The 18,666-nt window shown below is 41.2% G+C and overlaps 1 protein-coding gene across 7 annotated transcripts in view; it reads left to right on the top strand.

The window, feature by feature from the left end:
- Positions 1 to 18,666, top strand: part of SATB1 (SATB homeobox 1) — a 98,427-nt gene that overhangs the window by 5,014 nt on the left and 74,747 nt on the right. For 2 of the 7 annotated variants that reach the window (XM_053929618.2, XM_053929612.2), the window contains exons 1-2: positions 15,071 to 15,789; positions 18,376 to 18,610. In XM_053929618.2, the coding sequence (XP_053785593.1) occupies positions 18,400 to 18,610 (211 nt within the window). In that variant the 5' untranslated portion in view covers positions 15,071 to 15,789; positions 18,376 to 18,399. The other 5 variants (XM_053929613.2, XM_053929617.2, XM_053929615.2 and 2 more) reach the window with 5 other exon arrangements.

Here is an 18,666-nt window from a genome sequence, read left to right as displayed (position 1 = left end):
GCTCTTACGCTCATCATCTACACACAGTTGTCAATCTCTAATCACATCTTCCATTGACAGCAGAGCGGAATGTGGTCTTAATCCAGCATATAAATCAAATTTGTTACACAAGGCTCTTCTGCTTCACTATTACCAAAGAAAGAGTTTCTTCTATGGTAATTTATATATCGTTCCTAAGTGCTATTCTCAATGGTAAGTCTCTTAAACTTGATGTCTTCATAGAGTGTGATCAACACATTAACACACGTTATTGAGTACTTTTGAACTTATGCCAATGGTACCTTTTGCTGTTTATTTCTTTAAAGTCTTTTTTAAGATCAGATATTTCATTTCAGAGTAAATAGATACAGATTGTGTGTATATATATTCAGGGTGAGATTTAGTAGCGTAACAGTTCTCCAGCATATTGGCCTATTTTTATTCTTTCCAGCTATTCTCTATCACTTCCACTGTCGTTGCTGTCTCAGGGTTGGCGTAATAGAAATTCTATCACCTCTTTCAATGGACTTTCAAGGATGTAACTCATTTTGTGTGGTGATCTAGTTTAGCAATGAGGGATGAAAATTAGGTAACTGGTACCCCAGCATGTGTGTCCCTAGATTCTCCTGAAACTTAGTCCAGTTATTTGACATTTGGTAGTGAAGTGTGTTGTAATAAAAAATTAAGAGTTGGTTCAGTTTCCAGTGGAGGAAGGATCTTGCTGGATAAAACATTTAACTGTGCAATATTTTATTACGCTCGCCACGTATTTTATAACCCGCTTATTATTGCGCAGATTTTGAGCACCTCGGGGTGTAGGTCTCCCAAATGAAACTGAATGCTTGCAGAAGAAGCGGATGTCAGGCTGCACCTGGTTGTGCCTTTACAAGAATGTCTGCGGACCTGCATTGGCCTCCCTCCTCACTACCCCTCCCCCCCAGGTGTGCAGGAAGTGGAGGGCGTTGTACAGGGTGAAGTGGGTGGACTCTACCCAGAGCTGTGACCTGATTTGTGACGCACCCTCAGAACTGCAATAATGGTCCAGCTGCTTCACGGGCAACTGGTAACCATCTCATTTGGGGATGCTTCTGCCTTGCTAGCATTGCCAGAGAGAACTTCGTCATTGTCACCTCATCAGAGACTACTTTTTGAGAGCTCTCCTGTAGGGCTAGATTCAGAGAGCAGCTTCTGATATTTGGAGGGTAAGTGCCAGAAATGTTCCTATCAATTGCATATGGAGAATCAGGGCTACAGCCACATGGAGAGACAGGCATTTAGTGTCCGGGGTGGGGGGAGGTCTCTGTGTTGGGATATTGCTTTTTCTTAGCTAGAGATGATTTGAGACCAGATACCAACAAAAATTCTTCAGTGGGCATTCTTTTGGGGGGATAAAATATGGTAGGAAGCTCACATGGGAAGATATGAGACCATCTTGCCTTGAGATGTTTAAAGAAAAGGGAATTCTTGAGATGCAGTTTTCCAGGAAGCCAGGCGTATAGTGAACTTGATTGCTAGAGGTTCTTTTCTAGTCTTACTCATTGGTTTCTGTAATGCTGTTAAGAGCATGTAAATGAGAATTTGGCCTTTTAATGTTTATAATGTTAAGGACTTTAAGGCAAAAGAGATTTCATGTTATAAATATTTTATTGTAATAATTATTATAAATAAAATAGAACCCAGTGTACACAGATATCTTTTGAAATGGAGGTCGTCTTGAATATAGCATATCCATAATTAGCTGTTTGATGTTGAATGCAATCGAGTTTCCCTGTCCCAGAGAACCAGACTCTCGAAGTCACTGGGGATTAACAACATGGCTATGTGATTCCTAATAAAGCTCACCTTTCTTTCTCCAAGTATTTAATCAGTGAGTGAGGTGCTAAACTAATCCAGGTATTTCCCATTGTGTCTTTACCAACTGAAATGACACCTCCGTAGTTATCCAGTTTAACATTAGGCAGGTTTCTCCAGACGATAGGAGGACGTAACAATATTTTAATAAGTATACTTTATAAAACAAGTCTTAGAGGTGGGCTCCTTTGGGTGGTTTAAAGAAGACTGAAAGACAATTTAGAACATTATCTTAAAAGTAAAAAAAAAATGACAGCCTTACTTTGTATGCAACCATTGTATTTTAATGATACTGTACGCTTATTAGTGTTATTAGAGCAGTAGACAGTTAATTACAGCCTTTTCTGAGACATGTTAACTGTATATTAACAGTCATGTTAAAAAAAAAGAATGATGTATATGCTTACAGACATGCTGCTGCTCGCCAGACTCTTAACAATATTATTTTAGAATGTACGGAATCACATTTTGGGCTAGAATCATCAAAATGCTTTCTACTAAAACAAGTTAATTTTAGAACTTTTCACTGGGATATAAAATTTTTTTTTTTACTGTATTTTTTTCCTTCTCTGCAGTTAGTATTGGCTTGATTGCTTTTGCCAGGAGCATTAGAAATCATTGCCCCTGAGCAGTTTTAGCTTTCCCACATTGCATTTTCAGATGCCCACATTTTCTTGTTTTCTGATGGATTTGGCCAACCTCAGCCAGTAAAAGCTTATTGAGTTGACAGCACTTCTTAATACTTCTTTTTTGTGGAATTGTTTTAGTCACTCTTCCTTTATCCAAGTTGTGTTCTCTTAAAATGCTCCAAAAACCTGATAGTTAAGATGCATTTGAGAAGTTGATCACAGCGGCAGTTCTAATAAGACTATTGCATTTTCCAGATTTCACACCTGAGTTTTTGCTTTGGTTTGGGGCATGGCAGAACAATGGGCGACTAAGGAGGGGAGTTTGAAGGTAGACCTAGTCTGACTTAGACAAGTCTATCCAATTGGTTAACTCTTCGAATTCCCTTGGTTAGTTTGGATATGTAGACGTTGTAATTGTGTAGTACAGCACTTAAAAATTCACCTGCTTTCCCACTTTATGATTTTTTAGGTGCTGCTTATATATATTTCTATAAAATACTAAACTACAAAAAAGAAATTCAGTGTAAGGTGTCATAAAATAAGAGAAAGTTCACAATTAGCATTCTGTGCCTTGCATAGTGAGCACTCATTAAAGATTTGCTAAATTAATAATAAAACAGTGAATTTCACTTGTGCCACGATAATAATATAATGGGAATAAAGGACTTTTTTCTTTGATTTTCTGTTTTTACCGGGGTTATCTGAACACTGCATCTACACATGCCCCGGCTTTCTGGATAATTGAATGTTTTTCTTCTTTAACTATGTGCTCTGTCATTTTTTGACGGTAGCACTGGGGTCTGTTTTATCCTCATTGTCTGACCTCGAGGGGTAGGGGAAGTATCTCTGTTCATGTTCACGGTCCTTTGGGGGTTGGCTGTGGTGGCAAACTGTAGTAGAGTCAGTACAGAGCACTCCCCTAGGTCCTTGCAGTTAGGCCACCATGGAATGAATGGTCTTTCTGATATTCTGGGACCAAAACTACTACTTGCCAATGACCCAAGGCTCAATGACCTCTACCCATTCTTTCCTACAGTAATGATTTTTTTTCAGGATCCCATTGAAAAAAAATATCAGCCATGATTACTGCCTGAAAAGATATTTTTCACTGTAACTATATATGTTGTCTTTTTAAATGTCTTAAGATTTAGAGTATTTATATTAATGAAGATTTCATTCCATTCCTTAAAATCAGTACTAGAGTTCCAATGGGGTTGTGTTGGCTGCATCTAAAACATTCTGAAAATTTCTCAGCATTCTGTGAGGGTGATCTAAAAACACATGTATGCAGCTATTTGCAAGACAGCCTTATGTAGTTACAGAAAGGAAAGTGTTCTTCAGCAGTACACTGCTGTGTGACCTATTACGTTACCATACACATTCTGTCTCTTTAAGAACAGTCTCCTCTACTTGCCCTATTAATTGTTGATATGTTGCCATCCACAAGACAAAAATTAGAGCTGTAATTAAATAATCATGTGATGCTCCTTAGTGCCAGTGAGAGCAAACTCATTTTTCCAGGCCCTGATGGTCACTGATTATTGTATTACTACTGGCTTGCCTTTTTTTTTTTTTTTCATGATTCTCTATCTGTAGATTACCTAACTCCTGTCCTTCTTTTCAAAATGAAAGAAAGTAGAGAACATTCAGCCAGTTAATTGGCTAGATGTCCTCAGGGATGTAAGGTAGACATCCCCTTTTTTTGCTTTTGGTCACCTGGTAGGTTCTTTGGGGAGGCTACATCAGTGGTGTGGTTGCCTGCCATTTAATTTACACTGGTGTTTTGGCTGGGATGGAGGCATATGGGGAATGCCAGGAGAATTACAAAAGGAGCTGGGTATTAAAATTCAGAAATGATTAAAATTGAAATAAAAGGATGCTGCTTCTTTGCCAGTACTCTGGCAGTCATAATGACACATAGAGATTAGTTTCCACCTTCATCTTTTCCTTCTTTCTCATTTCCTCTTGTTTATTGTTGACACATTTTTCTTATGTCTGTCTCCTGTCTCTGCATCTTTTTGCACCATTATGCATTCCTACTTCTCTCTCTTTCCTTAAGCTCGGAGAAGCCTACTTAACCTTATTATAACAATAACAGAATAGGTTATTAATATTTAATATGCACATGATTAAAATTTCTCTCCCTTAAACATAGGTCAGCTGTATTATTATTAACCAGCATGTAATTTTTCATTTAAAATATTCTTATTCTGCCCTTGCTCTTTCTGAAATGTGGCTACTTTAGTAGTGATTTAATATATAATGTTTAAAAAACTGTGGTCGGCGAGTGAGAAAAGAACTTACCAGTCATGGATAATCAATTATGCATGAATTCAAATGTAACAGATGGAATCTGGTGAGTTAAAGTTTCTCTTTGCCTTAGTGGTTTTTTTTTCTATTTGTTTGTTTGACACCTGTCTCACATATAGATAAACATCTCATGCAGCATGTGGGAAATTTCCTTATATCTTTATATTCTCTTTAAAGTGAACTTGATTTTTTAAGTTAAATTCAAGGGCAGAGAATTTTTTATGTGGTCTTAAAGATGATCATATTCTTTTCCATCACTTTATAGATTCCGAACCTGATCCTGCTTGACTTATGAAGGTTCATTCAGCTAGCTAGTCAAGAAGGAGCAAGCCCTAAATCCAGGTTCTCTACCTTTTCTCCACTACTTTTCCCTCTGTGTCATTTATCCAATTTTGTGGGAGTTGCTTAATAATAGAGGTGCGACACTAACTCTGGGTTTTGTAGAATTTCTAATGAAAACTGTGGTAGACTGGTTTTAAATTGTGTAACATTCTCTTGTATGACATGCAAATAGCGTCTGTGAACATATATCATTTTATGCTACATGCATATGACATCTGCGTTTACTCATACCTGGATGTTGGCCAAACAATTGGGCTTCCCAAACCTGTAGAGAATGCCCCAAGATGCGGTTTACATCGGAACCTGCAGCATACGCCAGCCACGAAGATGCCTTTACACTTGCCGGGTGGTACATTCTTAGTGACAAAACCCCTTTGTGCAAAGCAAACTAAAAAGTTATTTTGGAGAGCCTTGTTATCTTCATGAAGATACAAGTTTCATTTTAATTAAAGATAGTGTGAATATGTAGTGGTGTTTTTTTTCAGTTGTAGAAGTAATACACAATGATGGATATTGTCCATCTTTAAAGCAACACAGTCTCAAAACAGTTACAAGCTGGTCTCCATCAAAATTTTCCATAGATATGCTGTTTGTTTCTCTCCAAGTGTATTTATATATGTTTAAAAAATACACATGAAAATAGTCTTTACAGAATAAACATAAATGATTAAAAATAGCCTCAAGGCTCACTTGTTCTATTTTTGAAGTTATACAGTAGCATTATTTGTCAACCTTTTGCTTCATATCAGCTAGAAATTTGCATATATATTTATAGTTCATGTTAGTTATTTAATAAATTAAATTCCCTAATACACACACTAATAAATAAAGAGATACCTGCAAAATAAGTAACTGGATATGTCTAACTACAGCTATACTGTGAAACTATTTTTTAGGATTTCATTTTTCCTGTAACACATAATATGTAATTTTATGTCTTAATATTCTTTAATCATGCACTGAAAAAATATATATGTATGCATAAACTTCAATAACATATATCATACATGAAACCCAATACATTAACAACTTCATCATTCATATAAAAGTCTTTAATATTAAGTATATGTGAAGTCAGTAAGAGGAGATGATAGGAGATACAATACAGGACAATATATTGTAGGGAAAGATGATATAAATCATTGCAGGGAGAAGTAAATACCTTAATCCTAATAACTATACCTAAAAAGTGACTGAACATTAAATTTGGAAGGGTTTTGGGCTTTTTATAACAAAATTATATATTTAAAAAAATAGAATCTAAAGTCTTTCTACAGAGGCATTTTATAAATTAATACTTTGATTGCATTTTTACAATTGTTACACGTCCGTGGCTGTACTGCATGTAAGTCTTCAACACTCTGAGTCCTGTTTAGTTGGAAGGGTCTGCTGTTTCATGAGTATAGTTAATTTTCACTCAGTTGAAAAATATCCAAAAGAGAATGTTTGGACTTAACATATTCTGATTTGTTTGTTTTTATTTGCTTCTTTGTCTTCTTTTGCAAAAATATAAAAGTATAGAATAAACTCTGAAAACAGAATGATTTTTTTGCATCATAGGACCATCAAATTACCTACTTTGGGTAGGATCTTGGTCTCTAATTACCAATCCATGTTAATTATCCTTGGGTCAGGTATTCATCATATGAATTAATTATCTAGCATAGACTGGACTGTGGCTGTTGGCGGGTAAGGACAAAGCAGTGGAAAGGTTGTCGGGGAGGATGGGGTGGTTCAGTATGTTGTAGCTTATTATTTTCCTACTTGGTATGATATTTTCATGATAATACATATCTTCCAAACTTAGAAATAGGTGAAAGATTGGTTTGCTTAGGTTTTTGGGGGGGAATATAAAAGATATATAATGTAAAGAATGCCATTTTGACAATTCTTAAGTGTACAATTCAGTGGCTTTAATTATATTTACATTGTTGTACAACCGTCAACACAGTCTGCTTCCAAATCTTTTCCATCATCCCAAATAGAATGAGCGTTACTTCTGAATTAACTTCGCCCTTGCTTCAACAAATTTCCAGCATTATGGTGGGATTTAGTCACCATTCAGGTGTGATACAGTTGTTTCTGGTGGTGGCATTCCTTCTTGATGGACAACTCCTGTCCAGCGCCTCGTGGTGATGGGCAAGGCAGTACAATACCTGAAACTGCCTTTGGCTCATAGGCCCCCCACAAAGATCTGGACCAGATTCAGGTCCATTGTAACCTCAAACTGTCCTTCCTCCAGTTAAGCCAGGGAAGATTAGCAGTAACATTCACGTCACTAAGATTTTGGTTATGTTTTGGCTAAAAAGGTTGATTGGGAACAGTTGCTCTTTGACCTCGTTGGACTGCGACGACTTGTCATCGGCTTTTTGGCAGGGACAGTGTGAATACTTCAGTTCTGCTTAAGTGCAATGGTTTCGTCTGGAAATAAGTTGCACAGTTTTGCACCATTCAAGGAAAATCTCACTCAAGGGTGAAGTTTTCTGGGAGAAGAATCACGCTCAACTATGTTGACAAAAGAAATAGAGGAAACTGGGATGTTCTGGCTCCAGTAAATAACAGGCTGGTTTTAGAACTTTACTTCCCTGTGTAATTTTGTGGTTAGTTGCTTATGTCTGTGATGATAAATCATACACCTGTACAGGATTTCTGGCACCCCAGTAAATCTCAAGCAAGTGCCAAAATGCTCATTTTTCATGGTTCTTCAAACAGTGTACCCTGAATGGACAAATCAATAATCTAACGGATTGTCCCCCTCCTTTTTTTTTTGTTTGAACTTAGTGGCTTGCCTGTACATTACATTCCTTAAATTTTGGGTGAGTGCCGGTTCCTAGCACAGCCTTAACATTTCCAAGGGACCTCAGGATTGGGTTAAAAACTTCACTTGAGGACATCCTAGAAGGTATATTTGATTTCCTGTCCTTAACATATTACTTAACCCAGTGGATGCCAAACATTGCAATCACCCCGGGAGCTCCAAACAACAGAATGCCTGGTCACTGCAGTGAGGTGCAGCATGTTACTGAAGGAGCTCCTCGGCGATGTCAATATAAGCACATGCTGGGAGCCGCTGAGCTAACTTCTGATCCTGGCACCTGGCTTTGCTAAGATTGAAAGCATCTTCCTGAGGTTTCTTAGAAGCACTCACTCAAGAAAATAGTTCTTGGGTCCCTTTCACTCTGATGGCAGGCACTGGGAGAGGCCAGAAACACCCACATAAATGCAATTCTCAAAGTGCTGCAGTTTGGAGGGGAAGACACGTAAGTAGGGAATGTCACACTGGAGGACAGTGGTGTATGATGGCACATTGAGAAGGACATAATGAACGGCTGGAGAAGGCTTTGAAGAGAAGAGGTGCCGTCAAACTGCATACTAAGGCTATGGCAGAAGGGAATTCCCCAGGTGAGAAGGTAGAGGAGGGCCACTCCAGAAGCAATGCAGGGGAAGAATGCCGCAAACCGAGACTGCAGGTGTTCTGGTGGTGGCTTCTACGCTAGAGGACTTAACATCACAGGAATCCTTCCCTCCCCCTACTCAATTTTTGGATCTAAGTCTAGATAGAGATACCAGAACTTCGATGTCATTATTACCAGTGTGCCTTGGTAAGGTCGTGATGCATACTGACATCTATGAAAGGAAAGGGAGCTTTCAAAATTCTTGCCTAATAAATTCTTGCGAGAATAAAAGGGTCATATTTCTGGGTAAAAGGCCGAGATATTCTGTCAGGTTCTAGAAGCCAACCAAAATGGCTCTTCATTTCTCTTATCCATCTTTCCCCGGACCAGCAACATTGGCCTCTCCTTGTGCGGCTTTCCTAATGACCTTTGTCTATTAAAACCATATCACAAATTACCAGTGGGTATTTACATCCACCCCAATGTAATTAGGAAACAACTTTTGATCACTATCAGTCTAGCTATTATGGAGACTGCATTTATTAGGGGAAAAAACAAAAAGAAAAAAATGGGAAGCCCCCTATTTAGAGTTGATTATCATTGCTCCTTTATCTCCCCTGAAACATAGTCAAGCTTTTTGCTGTTATTTTCTGGAGTATACCGTTATTTGTTTGGTATCTGGATGCCCTCCCAGTTTGAGTAGATACCTACATTAAAGCTTCCAAAAGAGCCATTTCTAATGGCAACTGTGCTTATTTAATGTGGGGGTGGGAGAGAGGATGGGGAATGACTCTGAGGTTTTTAAAGTCACCTATGAGCTCTTTAAATGCTTATGGAAAGCAGCATTGGGGGTAAATGCATATTATTCCAGATGTACCACAGAACCCTTTCAAATACAGACATGTCGAGAAAGTCATCTTTGCATGCAACTTTATAGATGTTTGGGCTGATTCTGAAATGGAAAATGACTTCAATTTGTACATTATTAGAATGTCTAAAAGCCATTCAGCACCTCTAAGACTCCTGGCCATGTCCTGCGTTTACTTCGTCATCCTTTAGAAAGTTCACTCGATAAGTGCTATGCCATAGAACTTTCTGCAGTGGTGGCGGTATCCTGTAATCTACGCTACCCAAAACCCGCATGGGGCTATTAAACACTTGAAATGTGACTGAGAAACTCAGTTGTAAATTTTATTTAATTTCAGTTAATTCAAATTTAAATGATATAGCCACTGTCCTCCATTACTTCCTTCTCACTATTACGGTTCTCTAAAAGGGATTGTCATTGCAGTTAGCAGTGGGAGCTGGTTGCAAGTGACCCTGAACTTTTTGTTCTCGTTTACTTAAATATTCATAATGTAAATATTGCAAGGACAGGATATGAATTCCTGATAATATGGTAGTGAGCAAGATGCATCTTCTCTGTTCCCATAGGGCTTCCAGTCTAGTATGGGAGACACTCACTAAGCCAATAATTATCCAGTTTGTTAATTGACTAAGACTGTGATGACTTACAAAAGAGAAATGCAGGAGGCTATGAGAGTGTAAAATGGGGGCTATACTTGGAAGATTAGTCAAAAAGTTTAATCAGAGTTTCGTTTATTCACTAAAACAAGAAAAGCCTGAACAGCTTCCCTTCCCCAAGTTCAAGGCTGGGTCAAGCTGGCTGCAGGTCCCATGGGGCTCAGAGTAGGGCAGGTAAGTGTGCCTTGCCACGACCTCCAAAGATGTGGGGGCTGTCTGAGTGAGCTGCACACATGCACATCCTGCAAACTTCTGAACTTGAGCGTGTAGATTCTGTCCTAAACTATGCAGTTGCGATGATGTCAGTCACAGATAAGATGTGAGAAGAAGGGTGCAAATGTTTACAGGATATTGCATTTCCTCTCCACTATGTGTTTTGACAAAGTTGTTTGGGCTCCAGCCCCAGCTCTTTCCTCTCTGTTCTTACAAATTTGTATTTGGTCTATTCAAAAAGCAATGTGGAAATCAGTCCTGACATCCCAGACAGACAAAATGAGACACATGATAGCAAAACATATGGCTCAAATAGACATCCTTATATGGCCAACACAGACCATATTCCCAGAAACTCATGTATGGAAAACACCACCTGCAGCTAAAGCCAAAATAACAAAGAGTTGACATGACAGAAAGAGCAATGTGCTACGTAAATCGTGCTGCTTTAAAAGTGTACAGAGATAGCCAACTGTATTTGAATTTAAAAAGATGGGAAAAAAATGTCCTTAGAAAGTGCTATGGTGGTAAGCATTGCTTTGCTAACGCAGTCACTGGCGGAGTTGCCATATCTTAAAAGCGTTCAAATTCTAAATGCTTTCTCTGTTTATTACAAATGTATGTGCTATTCAGAACTCTGAATGTGTTTTAATGCTTTCGGATATCTGCCTGCATATTTATCTTAATACCGTGCCATCTGAAACATGCAGTCGTCCTTTCGTTATTAACTTGAAAAAAAATCTTGTGTATCTGTTACAATATTTTATCTTTGCTACCCTTTTATTTTTTTTTGTAGCCAGTCTGAATGCCTTCTCATGGAATAAAAAATTGATGCACTCTGTTTTAACTGTATCCACATGTTAAGTAGTTCATGTATTTGACTTGCAATATTTCATGTTCCTGAGGTTTACTATTTTGATATATTGATTTATAAACTTTATTTTGTTTTGACTTTTTCCAATGCTTGCTTGCATCTTTATTGCCAAATATAAGATGCCTGTGTAGAATAATGTCTTTCCCCCTTGATAGTTTATCCTCACACATGCTCAGGAAGGTGGCATTTTTCTAATTACCTTTCTTTTTTTTTTTCCTTCTTTATTTTAACCTGGGTTTACACTGACCAATGCTCAGTGGCTATAATGAGTATTCTGAGGGGTAGACAATTTATAGTTCTTAAGGTTATCATTGGGCTGTATGACTTGGAAGGCATAAACCTCTGTATATCACTTATGTTATTTCTTATATAGTTCTATAATAAAGCAAGGGCTTGAGGGGAAATTAGTATGTATGTGTGATTAATAGAGCCATAATTGTACTACATGGCTATTTGTTGTAATAAAGTCATTATTAGATATCTTTATCCTCAGTTATTCTGTTTATCATATTTTCCAAGGCCATGTCCATCCTTATTACTCACTTTTGTGTTACAGAATTAGATTGTAATTCCTGAAGGAAAGATGCTATTCAGATTTAAAGATTATTATTTTAATTCTCACATTTCATTAACATTGGCCAGATCATCAGGAGGTTAAGGCAATCAGGAACTTTTTTTTCTTGTTTATTGTGTAAATGACGGGATAAACATACTTATAGTATTTATTCCAATGTGTCTTAATACTGATATTTTCAGTAACTCTTTTGTCTCCTCTTTGCTCAAATTTTGTTTTTGCTTAACAATTTTCCTGTTTTAAAAGCATTGAACTTCAGGTGAAGTTGCATGGATACTTTTTTTTGCAGTCTGTAATTTTTCTCAATATTGTTACATTGCTATTTTTGTAAAGTTGTGCAGTGTGACACTAGAATACATTGTCCCTACTGAAAACCAGGCAAGTTTCAGGAAAACATGTCATCACCAGTTCAGGGCAACTATTAAAACATACATCTTGGAAATTCCTAACAACCCATCATATAGCAAAAATCATTGTCATTGTAGAGCTCATTGATAGCTATCTTTTTCTTTTAAATATTTCCTTATTATATTTTATACCTTAATTAAGGTATTCTCCATATTTCCCCACATGTCAACTTTTAAAAATGTAATCTCATTTGGGTTTTTTTTTTCTTGTTTGTGATGCTGTGTTTTATCATCACATGTTCTTCCGTTTGCCCAAGGCTTGGGTTTACACGTGTCAACATTCACAGTTGCCTTCCTTGATTTTGACTAACCTTTCTGGTTTGTGGGTGACACTTGGGTGCCATTAGAGTGATAGATTTTCATTGTGTGTCTCCTAAACTTGTCCTCCCCAGGAGGCCATTATTTCCTCTACTTTATCTGCCGCTTTACCTTCTGCTTTTCTTGGATTTCCAATGTAAACAGTGTCTCTAAGTGTGTATTGGTAGCTTTAAAGAGCTCAATTTGCATATCTCCCTCTTATCTCAGTACTTGTGCTAACTTGTTGCTTTTTTATGTGTGACAAAATGTTTATCTGACTGATTTTTCTCTCTTCCCTAGGAGTGTTTTCTGAAAAATAGTTCTTACATTTTCTGGTTTTGTTTAATGATTAACTGCCTACAGGGACTGAGTGCTCATACCTAAGCGATAAACACTGCATCTCTATTTTGAGTGAGATTGTAATGTTCTTCATTTTTATGGAAATTACAGTTAATAGATTATTAAGTACGAGGATCATACGTGTGTGCTAGTGACCAGTTATCTAACTGGGTAGCTTTCCCTAGACTGCAAAAGTATTTACTGCATCAACAGATGTATTTAGCGTGCACCCCCTCCACCCCCCATAACTTTGTCTTTCGCCCGGTGTGTAGTTAGTTTAAGAAGGGTGGCATCTCTTCCTTTTCAATAACAAGTCAGGTGTCTTTTAAGTGGCCCAAATTTTGTTTAACTCGCCCACTATAAGCCACGTTATTTCTTCCTCCAACGTGTTCTGTGCCTCAGAAGCGAGGGAGTTTTGAACCTGCCTCTGACTTGTACAGAAAGCTCTTAACTCGGGCTGTTTTAACGTTGGCCCTGGAAATACTTTAGGATACCTCCTCTTTGAGGATAAATATTCGCGAGAGCGTTTTAAGGATCTTGGCCTTTTTTCCTCTGCAAACGTTTCTGCACCCGCCGCGCTGCTCCGGAGGGCTCTCCGTTCCGACCGTCCCCTGCGGCCACTTGCTGAAGTCCCCCTACCTCGGGGTGCTCCGCCCGTCACCTGCGAGCCCGGCCCCACTCCCGAAGGGCCGGTGCGCCCTCCCCGGTGCCTCGGGTGCCCGCCTGGGACGCTCCCGACGGATTCCTTTCTGTGGCTTTTGTGGCGTGTGGGTGGCTGGTTGGCTTTTCCCCTGGCCCTCGCCCCCTCCTCCCACCACTTTCACCCCCCCCCCCCGCGCGCCCGCCCGCGCGGCCCCTCCTCCCGCCCAGCTCCCCCGCGCACACCTGCCCCTGCCACCCGCGCGGCGCGCGCGCCCCTCCCCGCCGCGGCCGCTGCCAGGGACGCCCCCTCCTCCCCTGCGCCCGCCCTGGCGCGCCTGGCGGCGGCCGGCGCTAGCCCTCGCGCTGCGCCCTGTTATTCTGGGTATTGTGTGTAATAAATGTCGGGCCGCCTCACTCTAATCAAGCTCATTACAAATTCTTGCGCGCCCGGGGCCGGAAATTGTGCGCTCCCCCCCTCCCCTTCCCTCACTCATTCACTAGTTACTTGTCTTTCTGCTTTTTAACTCGCCGCCCCCGCCCCCTCCCCGGATCCCGGCCCTCCAGCCCGGGTTTTAATCCCCATCCCTTTTCCGCCTTCTCCTTGCACCCTGCCCCCCCCACCCCACCCCCCCGCCGCCTTCCTCCTCCACTCCGCACCCCCTTCTTCCTCCTCTCCCTCCCCCCTCCTCCGCCGCCGCCGCCGCCACTTTCTCGCTCGCTCCCGCTCCCCGGACGCGGCGGAGGAGCCGGCCCCGCTGGGGAAGGGCTCGGGGCGGCGGAGGGCGGCCGGGAGGAGGCTGCGTGCTCGGGGCTGGGGCTGCGAGCGGGGTGATTTTGTATTAAAATGAGGAGGAGGAAGAAGAGGCAGCCACAGCGGCGGCGGCGGCAGCAGCAGCAGCGGCGGCGGCAGCAACAGCGGCGGCGGCGAGGGCTGCAGCCCGGGCGGACGCGCGGAGCCGAGCTGGGCACGGCGGCGGCGGCCGGGATGAGTCAACTCCTAATTTAATGGGGGCAGAGACGGCAGCGAGGGGGAGAGCGAGCGAGCGAGGGAGAGAAGCAGCCCCGTCCGGGGACTCGCACTCACACGCGCGCAGCCCGACGCGCGCACACACACCTCTGTCCCTGTGCCGCCCGGCGACGGCCGGCCTCGCCACAACAACAGCAGCCGCGGCCGCCCTCTAGCCTGCCCGGGGCCGGGCGGGGGGCCGGGGCGACTCCGGAGGGCGCTTCCCACCCCCCCGCTTTCATTTTGGGAAACTCCTCGTCAGTTTTGCCGGGGTTTCTGGGTCTCCTCGCCCCCGAGTCCTAGTGCCATTGTGGTGCCCGTTGTTTACCTCGGACTCGGGCTGAGTGGGAGCGCGGCGACTTTTTGGGGGGGAGGGGGCGGGGAGCTGGTCGCTGCGGAGGCGGTGGCGGTGGCTGGGGGTGCCTTCTGATCCCCCCTCCCCCCGCGCCCTTCCCCCCTCCCCGCCTCCGCGCGCTCGGCTCCCCCGGCGCTCGCAGCCCCGCGTCCATGGGCAGGGACGGTGTCCTCGGGGCTGTTGTCAGCGAGGGCCGAGTCAAAAGTGGCGTCTTAGTGCCTTTCTGGGGCTTTTCTGGCGACCTTCGGCCCCCCACCCTCGCTGTTCCCCGCTAGAATCCCTCGTTGAGGGTGCGAGGCTGTGGGAAGAAAGTTTAAGGTTTGTTCGTATTAGTCGCAGTTGTCGGGGAGGGCGGCGGGGGCGGCTGGCAGGGAGGCGTAGGTGGCCGTCCCCTCGCTGCGTTCCGCGGGTCACGGGGGAATAATCTCGCAAGTGACAGCCCGAGCAGACTTTCTCTGCTCGAGCTTGAAACCCCAGCGAGCTGGGGGAGGGGGGGGAGAGCGAGGGACCTTTTTTCCCTTTCGGGAGACCTTGTCCGCAGTGGTTTGTTTCTTCTTTTCTTTTTAAGAGAATCCTCAGTCACCACCTCGCCTCCCCAGCTCCACCACAGTCTGCAGCTCATAACGGGTTTTGCTTTGTTTTTACGATTCTTCCCCCAACGAATCACTTGTCAGATCAATTTTATCTTCGCCCTCCTCCCTACTTCCCACTCTCCCCTCCTCCCGCATCGAAAACCCCGTTCTCTGAGGTTAGAGATTTTACAAACCATATATGTTGTTTTTCGAATTGTGATTTTTAACACTTCCCCCACCCCCCATGGCTACTCTTCTAGACGTTTATTTCTGCCCTTCCCCCGCTTAGGGGGGCGGGGGTAGGGGAAGAGAAAATAATACAATTTCAGGGGAAGTCGCCTTCAGGTCTGCTGCTTTTTTTTTTTTAATTAAAAAAAAAAAGGACAGAAAACATCAGTCTTGAACTTCTCTTCAAGAACCCGGGCTGCAAAGGAAATCTCCTTTGTTTTTGTTATTTATATGCTGTCAAGTTTTGAAGTGGTGAGTTTCAGGTCGGTTTTGCTAATTTCACTCAGTAAAACTGCAGTGTTTCTGTTTCTAGATAGTACTTTGCTTCTTTGTCTCTTTAAAAGGTCACAGTGAAAGCTTGGCCTGGATCGTGCCGGCCATATGGAATGGATAAGGGCACAATCTCTTAAAATGTGATTATGGGGTTCTGTGGGGGCGAGGGAGGCCATCTAGCAAGGAACTCGTTGAAAAAGATCCCACACTGCAAAAAAAAAAAAAAAAGGTTCTTGAAACCGGAATTTCATGCTTTGCTTTTTCTTTTAAAGGGAAATGATTGCTGTGTCTGAGTTCACTGTTTTAGTCAGTAATTATCACATAGGACTTAGTTTATGGACAGGGAAATGGGATTTTGAGAAAGTAGCCTGGTTTCTGTGCGCCAGCCAGACATTACACGAAAATGGATTTTAACATGTGTAACTCAAAAGAAACTCTTCGGCTTGGCATCTGTGGAGACCGTAGTTAGTTCCTGTGCTGCCAGTCCAGCAGGCCCAGTGGAGACTGCTCTTGGCAATTCCAAACTGAGGTTTGGTGAACTTGATTTTAGCCTTGGGCGCAGAGTTTCAATGAGGAAATTGGGTGTTTTATGTGCATGTAATTTTGCTGTATAATGTAAAGATTTTTACAAGGTGAGTGAGTGTTTTAATAGACGCTTGTAGGTGGGGACTGGAAAGACAATTTTGCGTGATCTATATGATGTTTTGATTAATACATTAACTAAATTATCAGTTTCATTTGCTGCATAGTTTTATAATGCTGCTAAGCCTAATGACTACTTAATATATTTTGTAGCATTAACTTTGATGCTGTTGTCTACTTTTTTCTTTCCTAAATTGCCCCCACGGGTTAAGTATTTTCTTTTCAAATCATATGTTTTGAAATTCATTTTCTGCTCTAGGGCAGGGCAACCAATTTCCAAAAAAGCAGCTCTGTATTATAATCCACATGTTAACATTATAAAGAGTGTTCTGAATAAGTTAATAATCATCGCTTTCTCATTTTGGCTTTCGTTTAATACAATGGAAAAGAGTAATCTTGATAAAAAGTGGTTAAAGGAGGCACATTTATTGTTAATGAACCTCATAACCAAAAACAGATGGGACCTCGATCAACAGTAAACCTTTAGTTCTCAGCATGCCACCCTGGAGTACAAGGATAAATAGCCATTATTTCTCAAACTTTAGAGTTCTTCAATTGGCATTCTTAAGGTTGCTTTTAAGCCTACAGATTACCATTGCACCCTCCTCCTCATTCACCTCTTTTCTTGATTATAATGGACAAAGTAAGCTATGGTTAAACAGAAGGAAAATATGCTTATAGAAAAGCCGTGCTAATATAAGCTGGCTTTCAATAAATCAGATCTAAATAGCTCCTCCAATATAATAATTTTTTTAAAGTGCAAGAGATGGCATTACTAGACAGCTGGAAGAAAGTAGTAATTATCATATTCTATCTGATTTTCCAAAATATGGCCCCCTCCCCCTTAGTGTGGATAAGCTCAATACTTCAAGTACTGTGAAAGTTCATAAAGTAATTCCGCTCACCCGTTCTTATCGATGCTAGTTAAAATTGTAGTTCAGAAGTGACTTGGATGTTATACTCATTGCTCTATCATAAACCATGTGTAAATTGATGTCCATTGTATAACTGAAAATAACAATTTTTTGAAGTTAATCAAGATGTTGACTTCATTGCATACTGAAATTATTTTTGAAAACTGACAATTACAGAGTATTTTCAAGATTTTTGCTATTTAAATTAACAGCATTCTATGACTGATGTACTAGTAAAATACTAACTCTAAAGCATGTGCGTTCTGATGCTTCAGTACCTGAGATATTTGAAGAACTCCACTGATATGCATTTGCTTAGGGGTGAAATGATCCAGTCACATGTTTGAGCCAAGACTTGCCTATACATTTAACCGGTCACATACCTCTTGAAACTTTGGTAATGGAAAACTTTTTTAACAAATTAATCTGTAAAGTCAATGGGTAGTTTAAAAATTAAAAGTTTGCTACCTGCTTCTGAGGTGGTATATATATATAAATCTATTTTGTTCTTATAAAAATTAAGCTATATATGCTGTATATATCACATATAATGAATATTTTGAACTGTTAATTTTTTCATCCTTGATTAAAGTGCTGATGTTCTGTAATGAGTTTCTAATTTTTAAAAATTGGGACTACATAATATAATTTATTTTCTTTACTTTTCTATACTTGTGGTGACTATTGTTTTAAAAGTAAGCCCATTTTCCCCTACTTAGTTCTGTTGGTAGGTGACAAATTACCTTTCATTCATGTGTGTTGGTACAGTTTTCACAAATTATTCTGTTGTCTTGAATGGACCTGTAATGCTGCTACCTAGAAATAGACTTAACATCTGCATTGTATTATATATCTAGCTGAATAATCTTACAAATACCTTGTGTTTGTGAAGAGAGATAATTAGGGGTGTAAAGTATTTATATGATACATGTGTATAAATACAGAGAGAAAGAGAGAGAGACCCCCACCCAACCAATTCTAACGTCGTCTTCCTTTTAAATTCTGGCAGGTGATCTGTAGAGGGTAACTGAGCATGGATCATCTGAACGAGGCAACTCAGGGGAAGGAACATTCGGAAATGTCTAACAATGTGAGCGATCCGAAGGGTCCACCAGCCAAGCTTGCCCGCCTGGAGCAGAACGGGAGCCCACTAGGAAGAGGAAGGCTTGGGAGTACAGGTGGAAAAATGCAAGGAGTGCCTTTAAAACACTCGGGCCATCTGATGAAAACCAACCTTAGGAAAGGTAAATACTTTTGAGCCAAATCCTGGAAAGCTGTGAGCCCTGCATCTGCCCAAGGC

This window comes from Desmodus rotundus, chromosome 8 (assembly GCF_022682495.2).
Source record: "Desmodus rotundus isolate HL8 chromosome 8, HLdesRot8A.1, whole genome shotgun sequence".
Classification (NCBI taxonomy): Eukaryota; Metazoa; Chordata; class Mammalia; order Chiroptera; family Phyllostomidae; genus Desmodus; species Desmodus rotundus.
Note: the sequence above shows the minus strand (reverse complement) of the source record. Positions and strands in the feature narration are given on the sequence as shown.